Raw genomic sequence first — 17,252 nt, 5'->3', positions numbered from 1 at the left:
AAACTCCTCTGTCCCTCAGGCCACGGAACTGTGCTGCTCTGTTCTCTGAGGGAGGTGTGTGTGTGTGTGTGGGGGGGGGGGGGCAGCCCCTGGGCCCTTCCTGTGTGCAATTTACCATGCAACTTCATCTTGTTCTGATTAGCATTTATTTTTTTATCACTAATATGAACCCTGTGTGTTTTGTCCTGCATATACGGCGCTATGTTGTTGACTTTCCCCCCAGAAGGTTTCATTAAAGGAGTCCGTTGGTGAGCGAAGATCGTCAATGAACCAGTGTGTATAACTGGTAAATGACGGTCCACGCAACAAGTAGCACGACCAGATCCGGCCTCCTGAACACCCACACGGGTGTGACCGCCTCCGCTCCAGGCGGACGAGGGTGGCGGGTGAGTGGGCGAGGGCCGGACACCAGAGGGTGCTAGAGCTGGCAGGAGAGGAGCATTCAACGAAAAGAGTCAGTCACGAGGAAGGTGGCGCTACCCGCCATGAGTTGAAGAAGAGAGTTGAAGAAGAAGAAGAAGAAGAAGAAGAAGAAGAAGAGAGTTGAAGAAGAAGAAGCAGAAGCAGAAGAAGAAGCAGAAGAAGAAGAAGAAGAAGAAGAAGAGAGTTGAAGAAGAAGAAGCAGAAGCAGAAGAAGAAGAAGAAGAAGCAGAAGAAGAAGAAGAAGAAGAGAGTTGAAGAAGCAGAAGCAGAAGCAGAAGAAGAAGAAGAAGAAGCAGAAGAAGAAGAAGAGAGTTGAAGAAGAAGAAGCAGCAGCAGCAGCGCCACCGGCAGGCTGAGCGGGCAGCAGGTAGGACCTGGAATTATTCTCCTGCTCACTAATATATATTTAATATCAATATGAATGCCGGTTTATTCTTTTATCAAATCCTATATAACTGTTGCACCGACGTAGTGCGTGTAGCTTAGCTTCCAAATGGAAGCTAACGTTAGCTTCCAGGTAGAAGCTAGCGTTTGCTTCCAGGTAGAAGCTAGCGTTCGCTGGCCGCGTATCAGTCTGAAGTTTGTTAGCTGAGTTACTACACGTGTGAAAGTTGTTTTACGTTCAGCATTCAGTCTCCTCAAACCTTAGATCCCCTTAGAGACTGTAGTAATATGTAAAATGTGTGTAATTTGATGGTCTGAGGCTGATGCTAACGCCATGAGCTATGCCTTCTGCCTTCAAACCGTCCGGCTCACGCTGGATGAGAATCAGTCCTTCAGTTCACGTCTGTACTGTTGTTGAACTTCAAAATTGCTCTGTATTTCCTCTTAAAATCCAACACGGAAGTGTTCAACTCAAAAAGGTTGCCAGCTTCCTGCTCTTTGGGTAAACATGCCACATAGACTGTGTGTTCTGTTTTCTTGTGTGCGTCAGGTTGAAGAACATGGATGTGCTGTACGGTCCGCTGGGCTTGGGTTTAGTTGCAGGCCTGGGCTGTGGTCTCCTCCTGGGCTGGCACCTCCGGACACGCTTAGGTCCGACGTCTAAAAGCCTGATGGCGGTGATGGGGAACAACGCTAGAGAGGCCAGTGTGATGGGTGAAGGAGGGGAGTTCAAGATGATCATCGTGGTGCGAAATGACCTAAAGATGGGCAAAGGCAAGGTGGCTGCCCAGTGCTCCCACGCCGCCGTGTCGGCCTACAAACAGGTGCAGCGCCGGAATCCGGATCTTCTCAAACAGTGGGAGTACTGCGGCCAGCCCAAGGTGGTGGTGAAGGCCCCCGATGAGGACACCCTGATTGAGCTCCTGGGCCAAGCCAAAGAAGTGGGGCTCCCCGTCAGCCTGATCCAGGATGCTGGGAGGACACAAATAGCGCCAGGGTCACGCACAGTGCTGGGTATCGGTCCAGGCCCGGCTGACCTGCTGGACCGAGTTACGGGAGACTTGAAATTGTACTAGAGTGAGTCAGTGGAACTTCCTGCTTAAAACTCACAATAAGTCAGGTTCCCAAGAGTTGGTACTTTTCTACAGAAATACCAGTGCAGGTGCTTGCTGCGTTTGTGCTCTCAACAGCTCTCTGGTGCAGTAGTGGGTCCAGCTCCACGCCGGCTGCTGTGACAGATTCTGACCCATGATCCAACCCAAGTGTCTGTAGACTTCTTACAAAACCACATACATTCACCCTTAAGAATTTCATCAACATTTCAGCAATTAAATATCGATGTTGATCACACAACAGAAATGAGAAGAAGAGTCTTTGTATCTTGTTCTTAACCCGTCCACTACGGAACAGCAGGGTGCTGCATGCAGCCTGGAGAACAGTGTGGGTCAGGAGAAGACGCAGAACCGACCACAGAAGAGGGCTGGGCCTTGAGCCCTGGACAGTCTGGCTTATCTTACTTTGAGCTGCAGTACAGGACAAGATTTAACTCTTGTGTCAGAACTGTTTACAGATATTTACTCTGAATTCATTCCTGTTGCCACTTCAAACGTAATCCAAGTCAAATGTACCACAATGACTCTGTGGCAGTCACAGATTTGGCCCAGCAGGGGGCGCTACCACCACGGGCTTGGATATGAGTGACCTGCTTCTACTCGTGTAGTTCTCAAACTGCTGTAAGTGGACATGATTGTGCTTGCAGAGTGATCCAACAGCTTCATCTGTATTGAGTATATATTATATAGTGTATATTAGATATAATTAACGTACGTCCCGTGCAGCAGGAGATGGAAGAAACTTAATTCCTAACCAGTCAAACGTCTGAGAGGGTTCAGCCCCTGGATGTTTGTCCTTTGTGCTCACGGGACTCAAGTGGATTCCTGATTATCTGATAATTATGAGTGTCAGAGGCCATGTGACCCAAACACCTGTAAACTGAATCCACCTGGACAAACTGCTTCCTGGAACAAATGGGACAAGTCTTTTTGTCCGTTCACTGTTTCTGAAACTTACTCCCACATAAATCAGATTATGATGTCACTTCCTGTAATTGAGGGATTCAATCACACCGATGGAGAAGACCAGCGTGACACTGCTGCCCAGCGGCACAGAGAGAGATGACCAGGTGGGTTTGACAAACCAGAAGCTTTAATTTTTAAGTGGAAAACCAAACCGCTGTTCATTCATTGTGATTCGGACTGCACAGTCGAGTTTCCTCAGTGCGCAGTTTCAATCGAGGGTAATTTAGAAAGGAACACAACGACTGATTTCCTGTATACACGCAAGCCTTTGATAGAAACTCCTAATTACGAGTCCAGCGAGATCTCTGAAACACACCAACTGAAAGGTTAAAGGTGACCCTCAATAACAGTTTGAGAAACCTCCTTGGCGTTCCTCAACGGGGCGGGGCGAGCTCGTGAATCTCACAGGTGTGCAGCCCCCCAGGTGGAATAGTCCTGTGTTACTAGATGCTGACTGAGTCCAGCACAGACTTCAGTGGAGAGAATCAAGGGGTCCTGACACTGGGATGGAGAAGTCCTGGGCCCTGAAGTGGCACGACGTAGTGTTTCCGGGTTGTGGTCTTTGAAGCGGTGCTCTCATGTTCAAACACGGAGGAACACAAGCGGTTTCGTGTGTCTGAATATACAATAATTAAATGCATTTTACAGTCGGACAGAAGAAGCTGCTCACACACATCAAAAGGAAGAGGTTCTACATTAATTTCTTCTCACTACAGAGTGCAAATCAGATGCTTCACAACAGACCTTTTATAAGCCGAGAGGAGGACTAGCTCCTCCCACAGACAAGCCCCCCAACCCCATTGTACATGAACCATTTCCCATCAAATAAAATAGACAAAAGAAATTAATCTAGACAATACGGAATGTGAGAAAATTAATTTGTGATTCAAACTCTGAAAACAAATAAAACTGAGTCCTTCATGACAGTTTAAAATGGGCAAAAAAGTAAAATAAAAAAAGAGGGGGGGGTTGTATTGTCCCTCACTCCCTGTAGAGGGTGGAGGGACAATAAGGGTCTGGTGAAGGACCGGGGCAATGGATGGATGGGTAGCTCCACCCTGCACGTGGAGAGAAGGGTGGAGGTCTTTACATGCCGTAGCCGAAGCCTGGCTGAGCTGCTGGCTGCACGTATCCTGCAGGTGCCTGGTAGCCATAGCCGTAAGCTTGCTGGGGGGGCACTGGTACACTGGGGCCTGCTGTCAGCATCAGCTGGGGTGTGCCTGCCACACACACACACACACACACACACACACACACACACACTCACTCACTGAGATGAGGTCTCTCAGATCTGATGTGTTCCTTCCTGACTGGCTCAACTTGTTTCTCAGCCTTTAACCTTCCTAACATCCTCAGTGATAAATGTGATAAACTAACAACTGAGCCACTTGGAAAATTCCCCTCTACACCAGTTCTACATTCATCAAGTTTCTAGAAGTCTGACACCCCACACAATCTGTCAAGAATCTGAGTAAAGCTGGTTCTGATCAGTCAGCTGGGCACCAGAATGACAGAGAGCGTTACCATAGACGATGGGCTGTGTCTCTGTCGCCTGCTCCTCCTCTTTCCTGAGGGACTCTGAGGTTTCAAGTTTGTCGACCTGCAACAGGAAGAAAAATGTACTTCAGACACACTCAAAGTTAGAAAATGCGTTTGCTACATCGGCGGCGATCTTTTGTCGCACACATGGAGGCACGTAACCCTCAAGCAGAGAATCAGATGCACCAAAAGCCAAATGTCCTGGTCCGTGTGCTCAGGGAGCAGAAGCACCTGATGGATGAGTGCAAGTTCAGGGCGGAGTTGGAAGCTCAGCAGTGCTCATCCTGTTCATCTGTTAGCTGCATTTGGAGACGACAACCAGTTCACTCGGGGGTCCGCGTGAAAACTCTCCCTCTTCATGTCACAAACAAAGCTGCAGCTGGGCAGGAAGCAGTAACCATGCCATGCTTGCCACACTGCTGCGCAGTGGTGCTGTTGGGGAGGGAGGCTAGAGGAGGCGGGGCTTGGCCCGGATCCTGTACTACCAAGCAGCATGTGGAAGTCATGATGGTGCATCGCCACAGTAATTCATGCTGCCAACACCACATGCTCACGAGCAGGTTATGATTGAGGTTACAACATGAAAGCACCACTACGCGGCCGATCTGGGCGACAGAGCCTCTCTTCCTCAAAGTTCCAACCTGCACACAATCACTGTTCTTTTTGGACTCAAGTGGAGCCCCAGAAAAATGCGCATCAACCCACTAAATCCTGGTAACTCGGTGATTTGTAGGTTTATCCTGAACTTCCTCCAAACCTGTCGGAAGAGCATGACAGCTGCAGCTGAAGATAACATACCCTGGGTATGTGTGGAGCCGGAGCCTCGGCTCCAGCACGCCGCTGCTCTCCAGCGTGCTGGAGCCACTCACAAGGCCAAGCACTAGCAGGAGCGTCACCTCTGCTGAGGCAACATTCTAAACTCTTTCAAACCAGTGTGAGGTGCATTTCCTCCCTCAGTTCCCTGAACAGTCGTTCCTGCGATCAACCTGTGTGCCTTTCTGGGCTCACAGTTCTGACCTCAGCAGACCACAGCCAAACTGCGTCTGGATTAAAACCAATAATGTGTCTTAACAGCTGGTTTACAGTCATTCCTCTCCTGCCTTCATCCCCTGATCTCCCACTCACCGAGTTTCCTGGCTGGTGTCCTTGCTTCCCATCCTGAAGTCAAGGATGGGAAGCAAGGACATAGTTGATACTTTATTATAGTTTGATACTCCAGTAACTGCAGGCTAGCTGGCCTTCATTCACATCATTATACCTGACCCTTGACAGAGTTTTACCGGAGGCTGCAGGTGTGAAACTATCACGCCTCAGAGAAAAATGACAACCACTAAAAGCATGCACACTCCAGGCAGCAGGCCTCTGAGCCACAACATTAACCATCACCTGGTCTTCTATCGCATCAACCTGCAAGACAAGATGAGCAGCACAGAAGCAGGAAGTCAAACATTAGTTCACAAGAACAACACACACACGGATGGGAATGAGGCTGAGCTGGTATGCACAAATAATTCTGGGCGTCTCTCTGGACTGAGACAACAGTGCGGAACGCAGTCAGCATCTGAGGCTGAGCTGGTCTTTCACAGCTGCAGCTGCCACATCAGGTGACGTCTACAGACCAGGAAGGGAGGAGAGGGAACTTACAGTCCACATTCATACAGTGCAGTATTTGAGGGGAAGTCATCACCCCCAGGCTCCTGGTTAGCCCTCTACCAACGGAAGTATGGATGAGTAATTTAACGGTGCTGCTCTTACAATTTTACAAAAGCTCTCTCTGTGACTGACACGGGCCACTGAGTCAAAACTGTTTTACAGCTGAAACATTTATCAACAGTAGTCTTGAGCGGAGCCTATGACATCATCCTCAGCATTATAGCTTCACTTCAATTTGAGTAGTTTAGTTCATGTGATTATTTAAAACCAGACATCTGTCCACCTGCACCCTTCAGAAGATCAGCTTTAGATCGGAAGGTAAGAAAAATGTAGGTTGACACAGCTTCACGGCCGGCAGTGACATCGCAGCCCGTTCAATAGCCAACCCACCTTGCTGAGGTACTCCCTCATGACCTGAATGAAGTATGGCATAGAAAAGTCCATGATGTTGTGCCTCCAGGTGGTCTCCAGCACGACATCAGGCCGCAGCAGGTCATAGCAGGTAAACAAACAAGCAGCGAAACACTCCTTCTTGTTCTCCAGCAGGAACCAGGACAGCAGCTCCTCTGCCAGCTCCGTGTCCTTGGACTCGGACGCATACTGCATGGCGTCCTGCACACAACACGACATGTTCAGAAACCTGAAGATACACCGAGAGTGAGAAACACGCATTCACGCTCGGTAGCAAACGGACCTTGTAGAGCTTGTCCTTCTTGCAGAGCTCCACACTCTGTTTCCAGCGGTTGTTACCCTTGAAGAGATACGCTGCAATTCTCCTGAACTCAATCAGCTCGTGCTTCTCCAGGCGCTGGGCCAGTGAGATGTTGTCAAAGTTGTCATAGGCATCTATCGATGTTCTCAAAGCCTAAATCAAGAGTAGGGCAGGAAAGGGAGAGAATGATGCAGCGCAGAGCAATGACGCTGACGGGATTCAAGGCAGTTTCACGAAGAGCTCACTGACCTGATAGTCCTCCTCCGTGATGAAGAGGTTGTTAAGTGCTTCATTGACAGACTTGTTGTTGTGGTTCTGTACTGACCGCAGGTACGGCTTAACCAGTGGCAGCTGCTTCACCTGTGGACACACACGATCATCAGTCACAACAGGCAGGGCAAAGTGCTTACACACTCCATCTTTGCGAGTGGGACTGGTAGGAACGGCATGCCTTGCTGAAGAAGTTGACAGCCCGGGAGTGGTCCAGTCTGGGGGAGAGCACGATCAGGAGGTCATTCAGTAACAAGGGCTTGAACTCCAAATAGAACTGGATGGCTTTGTAGTACAGCTCCACATTGGCCACCTGGATGGGTTGAAGAGGACAGAAAGGTTTAGAACCAACATTGAGAGGTGGAACAGCTAATATACTGACACATGCTGATTGAGCATTTGTCAATGACAATCGGTGGTTTTTAGTCACTTGAGACAATATCCAAACCATTTTATGATGCAGTAGAGGCATAAAAGATCCAGGTTAGGTTGAACTACAAGACTTCCCCTCCCACCGAGTTCACACGACATTCATCAGACTGTCGCCGTAGTTAGGAGATCCATGACAGTTGTCTGCTCATTTGCCAAGAGTGACCCAACAAGAAGAAAAACACGAGGAAATGCGGAACATTTCAAAGTCTCCACAATGGGTTTTGCTGCCCGTTTGTAAAAGAGTTCACTGTTCACCAGAGAACCGTAGCAGCAGGTTTTCCCATTGCGCTGCCTGGTGACTGAAGCTCATGGTTGACTTTGGTAAAGGTCATGGCAATGTCTGCGAGCCAATCAGCACGCTGCATCTCAACAGTTTTCAAGGACTTGACAGCAGCAACTAAATCAGGAACTTTTGTCGAGAAGCTCCAAAACCCATCGGCGAGGGGGGAAAAGAAAAAAGAAAAATCAGCGTTTCCATCATGTTGTGTGAACCTGGCATGTGACATTCCAACAGTGAATGTCACGTACAAGTCAAATAACTCAAAACACATTTTTAAAAAGATCATGTTACGTAAAAATACACAACACTGAAATTCAAAAGCACCTTGGTAATGATGTCTTTGAACTGTCCCTCCTTCCAGGCATCTGTCGGATGGTTCATCATGGTGATGATGGCATTGTCGTACTCCTCGTACTTGTCGTAGAGGAAGACCAGCTCGGCCCACAGGTGAGCCTGCTCCGCTGCTCTCAGGACCTTCGGGATGTTCACTCTGGACCAGAACAACTCCAGGTGCTCCCTCATCTTCTGGGGCTTGAACTTTGAGTAAAGAATGGCGAGCTCCGTGAACATCCCCATGTGAGCACGCTCCAAGCCCAGAGCTGCCTCCAGCATGGTGATCAGCTCCTCAAAGTAACCGCGGTCCTGAGAGAGATGATGGAATGTACCATCAGGTAAATACACGTCCCTTTAGAAAGGCTGTTTGTCCCATTAGAAACAAATATACACATCACAAAACCACAACTCTCTGTTTCTTAATTTATCTTACCTGGTAGTAGTTGATGAGTTCTTCCAGCTCATCAGCGTGCACCACAATGTGGAGGCCACACATCTGGGCCAGTCTGAATTCCTTTCCATCCACACATGCAAAGCACACCTCCTTCCAGGTACGGGTGCTGTTGGCCTTACGGGCGCCATCCACAGCAGCCTGGTACTCTCCGAGGTGAACCAGTGTGGAAGCCAGGCGCCCAAAGTTGGAGACATTGTTGTATAGCAGCTTGGCAGCCTCGTACATTTTCTCATCATAGCAGCGGTCACCGACCTGCGGATGAACATTAAAAATGCCGTTTCATTTCTGAGCAGGCAGCTACCCCAGAGGGATTATGAGGGAGTGTTGCTGACCTGCTGAATGTGAGCATTGTTGGGTCCGTTGATGAACTCCTCTAGCTCAGCCAGGCGGTTGGTTTTGGCTAAAGCAAAGATCAGTTCTGTCTCTACGTAGGACTCGCGGGCCTTCTTACGAGCCATCTGAAGGAACTTGACCAAGTCCTCCCAGTTACCTGAAACACAACTATCAGTTAGTGGTGTGTTCAAGTGGGGCCTTTTCTGTTGGTGCATGTTGGCAGTGAAAGAAGTAGGTACAGATGAATCCTTCTTATGTGGTTCAATGGAATAAAGGAGGTCTTTACCCCGAAGACCTGGAAACAACAGTGTGGGCGCAACTTGTCTTAACATGACAACAGCATTTTAGTATTTGGAAGCACGGTGAGTAATCTTAAGTACCCAAACTTCCAAACCGAGTTCATGGGCTCCATATTCATTGACTTCAAAGTGACAATAGCGAACCAAGCACAGCTGGTAATCGTGCTTCACCGGCCTTCTCCTCAGACATGGATCAGCTCCCTTGAGGCGCCATCATCTCTCGCGTGAAACAATTCCAATCCCAAGAGTAGGTTTTTTTGTTCTTACCGCTCTTGTCAGCAGCCTGAACCACCTCCATGTATGCAGACGGGTCATCAGCTTTAATGTAGGAGTCGATGGCCTCTTTCACAAGGCCCTTCTGTAACTGAGCCTTGGCCAGCTGGCTCCACACCGCTGGCTCATTGCAGCGCTCTGCAAACTCATAGGCCCGGTCCAGATTGCTAATATGCTCGATAAGCACCTACAGAAAAAAACTGGACAGTCAGAACCTCCCAAGCTAATAGGTTTGTCCTCTAGATGTTTAATAAACGGAGACTCACCTGCACAGCAGATGTGTTGACATCAAACTTCCTGAAGATGGCAAAGGCCTCTTCAAACAGCTCATTGCTGATGGCAATGTTGGCGATATCAGGTGCGTCGTAGTTGTCCAGTCTGTTGATGTACTCCATCACTCGAGTGCGATCGGCTTTGATTGCTGTCAGGATCAGAAGGTTCTGTAGGTTTCTTTAGGGGAGAAAGGAAGACGGGGAACCTTTAGCACACCTTCATTTTACAATTTCAGCCAGGGAACACAGCTATGAAAACATAGACACGTGACAGCAAAGCACCTGTGTTCACTGAAGACCGAGTTGTCCAGCACAATCTTCTCCAGGAGCTCAATGAGCTCGTTGGGCAGGTCTGCAGTCATGAAGGCCTTGACCGTAACCGATACCTCCTCTGGGTCCTGGGTTTCTGACAGGGCTGTCTGGACCACCTGAGATTACAAAACTAGAGGCTAAGAGCAGCACCAACAGTTGTAATCTAGAAGACTAATCTCATCTTGCGAATACTTTACCTGGTCAATAAGGGGTCGTCTGTAGGGGTTGCTTTCCAGCAGCACACTGGCCCACAGCTCAGGATCTTTGCGGCGGACCAGGTAGCGAGACAAGCTCTTGAACAGGGAGTTCTCATTGCAGACCTGGTGTGGCAAAATAAAAGAAACATTACAATGTATCAATGCTGTATCAATGTATTGATAACAGGGTAAATTGTAGAGGCAGCCTCACATTGATCAGCTCCTGGTCACACTGTCCTCTCTCATAAGCCACACAGGCCAGGTGAGGGTCTCTCTTTTCACAGTACTTTCCCACCACACGGCTGTCATAGTACGGGTTCTCTCTCAAGAAGCGCTCAGGGTTATTGTTGCTGTCAATGTAGATCTTGGCCAGGGCATTATGTGTAGCGGGCTCCTCACACCCTTCATGGATACGAGACTCCAGCCAAGGCAGCAGCAGCTTCAATCTGTAGGAAAAAAGGAAATGATGACTTTTGGTTTTGTCTATTTCAGGTAGATTAAACCAGCAGACACAAGTCACTGTTCCAAGATGCAGGTGTGTCACGTCGGTGGAAGGGTGCCTCACCGGTTCCGCTTTTCCACCTCAGCAACCAGTTCATCAGTGGAGAACTGTCCCCTGACCACCAGAATCAGGCTCTTAATAACATCTTCGGAGCAGTCCACATCTAAGAGGCCACCAACGACAACAGGCAGCCGACTAGGGTTCACCTAAGACACAGACATGACACAGTCATCCAACTGCTGAGCTTACAACTGTGACACAAAGATGGTCAGTAATCTGCAAGTTTTACCATCCAGTCTTACCTTCTGAACATAGATCTCAATGTACTTCTGCAGGTTGTTGCGGTAAAGGTAGAGGACCAGGTCATGGACAAAGTCGAAGCGGTCACAGACGATGATGAGTGGCAGCTGATCAGTGAGTTTGGCTTCCTGTCCGTCACACATGGCAGGGAGAAAATGTTAGCGAGACATAACAAGAAACATCCATACAAGCCACATTAGATTCACCAAACCTGCTGCAACAAGTGTGACCGAGTACTGCTGCACATGGGATCCAGGTTGACAGAAATATGATGCTGGTAGGACTGGGTTGTTGATGAAATTGACCAGAGAAGTCCAGCAATGTCAACCTTCCTCAACGGTCACATACTTGACATAGCATCAGAGGTGGGGGTGCGGGGTTGGATGGAAGGCTTGTGACTACGACAAATGGACGTCATGTTTTTGGAGAGGCAAGAAGACGATCATGGCGTGTCACTAGAGTCGGAGACCTCTGAATACTCGACAGTAACTTTCTTTCTCACCATCAGGCAGAAAGATGGCAGTGGTGAGGTCGGCACATGCCCTCTGTACCACAGTGGTGCGCAGACACACAGCTGCCATCCACACAGGCTTGACTGACTGGGATTGTAAACCTCCTCACATTACTCACCAACATGCTGCACAGGCTAGAGGATCCTACTGCAGTGCCACACACACACACACATCATTCCTGTTTTCATACATCCAAGGAAGGCGAACAGGAAACCTAATTATTCACCTTTAACTGTACTCAAACACAGAACAGCAAATGAATGCCTAGAACTAAGTACAGACAGAAGTGGTAATACCCCTGTGTGTGTATGGATTGTGGTGCAGTATAAGGATATACATACACCTCCATACAAATCCCAGTTTCAATCCTTAGTCTTAAATTAAACTAAGGGGGGGAATGAAAGGCAAAGAAGGGGGGGGGGGGTCCTGTACTGTGGGGAGGGATTGATTTACCTGATACATGTCCTGCCATTCCAAAGACAAAGGAAGAAAAGCACAAAAGATAATTGACTGCTGTCAGGTTGGTTGTTTGAACAGTTTTTGACCAAAACAGGCAAATAAATACTTTCTGGGAGTGAGACAGAACCTAGTCGTATTACTATGACTATCAAAAAGAAGGCAATCATAATTCTTCAGTTTTCTGGGCTAATAATTTGTAGTTGGTTTAGGAATGGCTATGGAATGATAGGAGACTGAACATGGGAATTTAAGGGCTGAATCTTCATATTTTACATTCAAAGCAAATATGATTCAATCTGGGGAACGACAGTGTTTTTATGTCTCACAAAAGATGCAACAACTAGAAGAAGCAAGTCATCTTTCAACTAAACAATCAAACAGATCCAGGAACAGAAAGATGCAGACTATAGAGAGTGTGGAAGAGACAGAAGCCAAAGAAAGATCCAGATAAAGGAGGAGAGGAGGGGTCACGCAGTGTCTGATCTCTTCTCATGTTACTCCAGCAGTACCGACAGGCTTACCTTGAGGAAGTTCTTAACACGCTCCGGATCGTAGCAGTTGCTCTCTCGACAGATCCTCTCCACCTCCTTGATCTGGCCAGTCTTGCAGGCAGCCTGGATATATTTGAAGTGAACTTCAGGGTCTTGACTGAAGTTGACAATGGAGCCCAGGAAATAGAACAGACCTGAGACATGCAAATAGACAGTGACGTTAATTAAGCCTCAAAGAACCTGCACCCTGCAGCAACTGAGTCAAAGCCATGGGAATCCTGAAAAAAAAACAACCCTAAACTGATCTCGGCACTCATGGCTCCATGACTGCAGTTAAATCTCCTCCATGATTTGCTTTTTCAACCTTTTTGACCTTTTATTTTAGCAATAGTGGAAGAGCATCACTAACTCATTTATGTAACACTTCTCCAAAAAGGGCAGAAAGTGCAAAACCAAATGGAAAATACAAATACAAATTACGAGTTCAATGGCATCAAAAACACACATGGAATAAAAATGATGAATACAAATCTTAGGGATAATTACAGCAATAAAATCATAAAATATAAAGTCTGATTTAAAGCAGTGTATAAACCAGTCTGATCAAGTCTCGACTGCTTGCTAATGGACAACTGCTGCCCTCCTTCTCAAGCCTCGCTCCGTTGACCGCAGCAACATCTGAACATAAGAATGAGGCTGTAGGTGTTCATGTGAGATGGAGTAAGGCTGCTCAGTGACAGAAGGTTTACCAGTGCAGTTGCTGTTCGTATGACAGCTGTAGTGTTTGAGGCAGCTGATGGATTTCTAAGGCTAGCAAATAATGAGCTAATCTAAATGGCTACCAAATCACCTCCAGGCCATTCTGCACCATCTATTGACTGTCCTACTTGCTTAATTGACAGACAGGGGACATGCATCCAAGTGCATGAGTGAAAATGTGGGTTGGGTCAAATGGTGCTCCAATATCTTGCTTGAATACAGATGTGGTAAAGGTGAATTGCCCTCTTTCACAATGTAGAAATGCGTGTGGGTTTCTTAAGTTTAATAAAGAATATGAAGTGCCAATGACAGTCTGAAGTTTGGGACCTCACCTTCGAAGCTCTTAAAGGACTCAAACAGCTCAGTTAGTGCCTGTGTGGTTAGCTGCTCATGGTACTTGGAAGCCACCTGGACACATATCTGCAGGTTCTGACGGATGTTAGCTGACAGCATGGCCCTGAGGCACTCCAGAGAGTCCTCGACTGACAATGACCCAAAGAAGTTCACCAGCCACTGGAGGTAGAGGAGGGAATGTGAAGTTATCCACAGTGCAGTTAATCCCATCAATCAGTCTGATTAGAACAAGGAATAGCAGTTCGAGTCCACTGATGCCTACCTCTGGGTTGAGCAGGTGCGTGTGAACCACGGCACGCTTGATGTCGTACAGGTCAGTGTAGTGCTCCAGCGCCCTTTGCAGGAGTCCCGCCTTCTCACACAGTTGGGCGATGTGTGCTCGGTCGTAGTTGGTGAACATTTGGTTGCCCAGAATAGCATCAGCAACCTACAACCGATAATAACAAGGTCAGAGGAAGTGAGTCCCAGCTCTGCTAATTCACCTTATTTTAACGCTGCGTCAGCATCCACCTGTGGAGCATGCATGAGGTTCATCTCCAGCAGGCGAGTCTGCAGCGGTCCCTCTGAAGGTCTGTTGTTCTTCAGAGCATCCAGGAGGAATGACGTGCACTGCTGGATCAGGTTGTACTCCATGAAAACATCCACAATCTGAGAGGGAAGAGACAGAAAAGACAATTTCAAATCCAGAGAAGTTTGGCAAGGCAACAAAGCGGGTGGGCAGCTTGAGATTGCAGCTGTGTGGAGTGCGTTGATCTGTGGCACGGTCAAGCCCCTTGGAAATTTGGGATTAAGCTCACAATTTCTAAAACATGTATGCCGTGAATATTATAAAGGGAAAGCAACAACCAAAACATCCGGACAAAAAACCTAATCAGATGAACTCCATCAGCCCAGCTGGAGGAAGCTAACAAAGGAAAGTGGCTAATGCTAGCAGGCAGAGCTCAGAGCCCAGAACCAGCCTGCAGCTTATTTATTTATCAAGACTGGTTGAAGTCAGAAATATCTCCATTGACCTCTTTGGGGGAAAGTGTAAGAGTAATATTTTCTGTTCTTTTGAAAACAAAATTTTCCATTTCCATCAGAAAATGTAAACTTATGTTTAAAAATTTTGACAACTGGGGTTCTAAGACAGAAGATCCAAACTATCAAATTTTGGTATCTGCAGGTCACACCAACAGAAAATCAGAACTGGCCAAGAAAATCAGTGCAATCGGTGCATCTCTAAACGGTACCAGCTTTCCAAGCAAGTTGTTTTTGTTTTCTGGCTGCCCGGCACTTGGACAGATGGCATATGCATGTCTTGTTGGGATGCAGTCAAGTTGAGGAAATTCAAATATATTTGTAGTCATTGCTTTTTTGTTTACAATTTCTTGATTGTCATTTATGGTTCTATTGATTTTATTTTAACACAGTCTAACAACTATATTGCCTTAAAATATAGTCGTAACACAAGAAGTTGACTGTACTGTAATATGCTCCAGAGCTTTGGCCAACTGCCATTTAACATCAAAATAAGAACATGGAACTTCTGAAAAGTTTAGTGACTGCACTCTCACTCTAAAATATATTTGGAACTGCAAACGCAAGTTCAGAGTCACTGAGATAACCTGTGTTAACCTGTCCTGCCTCTGCTAGACCTGCTCCATATGTAGACAGGCTTGATATAATGTCAGTGCAACAAAAACAATAAAATCACTTGACTGGGTAAGGAGAAATTGGAAGAGAAGGGATAACTGGTAGCCACTCACATGCGTCATGGGGACTCATGTCCTTGAACTGATCAGCAAACTGGACGCTATCAGACTTGTAAGAGCTTCTCAGCAGTGTGAAGGAATGTTGTGTCTACGTGAAAACCTCAGGGACAGTCAAGTTTTTGTTTCCTCTAACCTGTGTGATATCTGCCAATGGCTCTTCATCCTGCACCAACATTTGGGCAAACTGCAGGCCCTGCTCTGGATTGATCCGCATCACATTCCTCAGAAGAAAGATCCAGTCTGGAGTGTAGCCAACCTGCAGCAGAAGGCAACCACCACGAGATCTTCATCAGGACATTAAAGAAGTTCTACTTCAAGGAGTTAGCCTTTGGAATGCATACCTTCTTGGCATACAGGACAATCTTGGGGAACTGGCCCGTCTCTGCAAAACACTGAATGACCTTGTTGGGAACGTTGGCCCTCAGGTAGACACTGAGAGCCAAGGTGGGATCCACTGCCTTCACCAGGTCACCCAACTCCTCAGAGCACTCCAACTGAAACACAGGTGAGACCGAGTTAGTGTTCGAAGCAACTGTAAATAATGAGGAGAAAAGGAGTAAAAAAAACTCAGAAATAAACATATATTGAATACATTATGAGTGACGCTTAAGATTAAAATCAAGATTCTTGTCTACTGAGGAAGCTTACGCCACCCAACTGAGCAAACTGATTCGCTAGCGCTTCATATCACAGATGACCTCACATGCTCCAAAATAATAGAAGTTGTGTAAACAAACAGGCTGCACAGGAAGGGCCTCTTCCTGTGAGTGGGGACAGAGAACTCAAATACCTTGTCTTCCTTCAGCCACTTCTCCAGAAGCTGCTTTCGGCCCTGCTGGAGGACAGGCCTGCAAAGCTCCAGAGATTCAAATTTGTTGAGCTGGCCCTGATCCAAAAGGATTCCAAAGTACTGGAGCAAGGGGGAAGTCTGGCCTGGTTGGGTTGGAACACTCTGGAACCGACGGATGGTGTCTGGGGTTCGCAGGATACCCTGGGAATGAGGAGTGGTGAGCTGAAGGTTAAAAGCAAATCTAAACAACTGATGACGACATGAAAAAGCGAAGACGAGCTGTTGCCGTTCAATACAGTGGCCCAGAAGCAAGAACAGTCCTGAAAATTAGGAGTTGACCGATTAAAACCAGAACAATGAGCCTTTTTTCAGCATCAAATTCAAGTCAATTGCACACGCAGACCTCTCTTCTTATGAGGACACACTTAGAAAAAGGCATTTCAGCCTCAATTTGTGTTGGATTTTTTCCCTAAATTTCAAAATCAAGGTTTTAATTTTAATTGCAAATGTTCCTAATTAGTTCCCAATATTGATGGTTTCCTTGATTACTATTAATCCACATCAGTATCAGGCCTGAATCAAACAGACCCAATAAAATAATAGAAAATAATAATGTGTACGTAAGAAAGGTGTTAATGTCTTAAGGAAAAATACCTTTGGTGCATTTGCGGCCACCTTGGCAGCCTCAGAATAGTTGCCAGCTGCAAACAGGTTGTTGAACTTGCGTGCAAAGAGCTCTTCAGCACCAGCAAGGTTGTTGCGGACAGCCAAGCGAAGAGCCAGATCAGGATTCTGGAGCACGTTGGTGATGTAAGGGATGATGTTCTCCTCTTCCACACAGACTGACAGCACCTTTGTTAGTGACAGAGAACAATACAGTGATTTTACTACAGTACGGACGGAGTTACAGCTTCGTACTGTCCAAGTCGATCTGAAGCATCATCTTACCAAAACAGTACATGCGTGGCTGGGACTGCTCACCAAAGCACCAGCTCCCGAAACCCCACTAATGTTAGCAAAGCTCTGAATTCTGTGTCTCCAATATTATCTTTGATAAGCAGAACAAGATCTGAGGGAACTTGCCAAC

At 47.1% G+C, this 17,252-nt stretch overlaps 2 protein-coding genes across 3 annotated transcripts in view; one reads left to right on the top strand and one right to left on the bottom strand.

Annotated features, from left to right (window-relative positions):
* Positions 1-489: 489 nt before the first annotated feature.
* Positions 490-3,122, top strand: ptrh2 (peptidyl-tRNA hydrolase 2). 2 transcript variants are annotated; one of them, XM_086227157.1, is made up of 3 exons: positions 589-649; positions 711-790; positions 1,358-3,122. In XM_086227157.1, exon 3 carries the CDS (start codon positions 1,368-1,370, stop codon positions 1,881-1,883), a length of 516 nt encoding a protein of 171 aa, XP_086083283.1. In that variant the 5' UTR covers positions 589-649; positions 711-790; positions 1,358-1,367; the 3' UTR covers positions 1,884-3,122. The 2 variants fall into 2 exon arrangements, with proteins under 2 accessions (XP_086083282.1, XP_086083283.1); XM_086227156.1 differs by having other exon boundaries at positions 490-790; positions 1,358-3,121.
* cltca (clathrin, heavy chain a (Hc)) overlaps positions 2,995-17,252 on the bottom strand; it is a 36,106-nt gene continuing 21,848 nt past the window's right edge. Inside the window, exons 7-30 of the mRNA XM_086227149.1 lie at positions 16,820-17,017; positions 16,166-16,366; positions 15,717-15,869; positions 15,509-15,631; positions 14,132-14,269; positions 13,884-14,048; positions 13,600-13,780; positions 12,539-12,702; positions 11,049-11,174; positions 10,810-10,952; positions 10,456-10,690; positions 10,245-10,367; positions 10,018-10,163; positions 9,730-9,913; positions 9,458-9,650; positions 8,891-9,048; positions 8,538-8,810; positions 8,096-8,413; positions 7,241-7,372; positions 7,039-7,149; positions 6,772-6,942; positions 6,468-6,689; positions 4,410-4,485; positions 2,995-4,105 (exon numbers count right to left, since the gene is read on the bottom strand). Of these exons, the coding sequence (XP_086083275.1) occupies positions 3,972-4,105; positions 4,410-4,485; positions 6,468-6,689; positions 6,772-6,942; positions 7,039-7,149; positions 7,241-7,372; positions 8,096-8,413; positions 8,538-8,810; positions 8,891-9,048; positions 9,458-9,650; positions 9,730-9,913; positions 10,018-10,163; positions 10,245-10,367; positions 10,456-10,690; positions 10,810-10,952; positions 11,049-11,174; positions 12,539-12,702; positions 13,600-13,780; positions 13,884-14,048; positions 14,132-14,269; positions 15,509-15,631; positions 15,717-15,869; positions 16,166-16,366; positions 16,820-17,017 (4,068 nt within the window). The 3' untranslated portion in view covers positions 2,995-3,971. The remainder of the gene's footprint in view (positions 4,106-4,409; positions 4,486-6,467; positions 6,690-6,771; positions 6,943-7,038; positions 7,150-7,240; positions 7,373-8,095; positions 8,414-8,537; positions 8,811-8,890; positions 9,049-9,457; positions 9,651-9,729; positions 9,914-10,017; positions 10,164-10,244; positions 10,368-10,455; positions 10,691-10,809; positions 10,953-11,048; positions 11,175-12,538; positions 12,703-13,599; positions 13,781-13,883; positions 14,049-14,131; positions 14,270-15,508; positions 15,632-15,716; positions 15,870-16,165; positions 16,367-16,819; positions 17,018-17,252) is intronic.

Source organism: Aulostomus chinensis, chromosome 15 (assembly GCF_037954235.1).
Source record: "Aulostomus chinensis isolate RoL2024-O1b breed Wild chromosome 15, RoL_Achi_v1.0, whole genome shotgun sequence".
NCBI lineage: Eukaryota > Metazoa > Chordata > Actinopteri > Syngnathiformes > Aulostomidae > Aulostomus > Aulostomus chinensis.
The sequence above is the reverse complement of the archived record's forward strand: the minus strand, read 5'-3'. Positions and strand labels throughout refer to the sequence as shown.

Coding starts and splice junctions, on each gene's coding strand:
- ptrh2 (XM_086227157.1), top strand. CDS start 1,368: ATGGATGTGCTGTACGGTCCGCTGGGCTTGGGTTTAGTTGCAGGCCTG.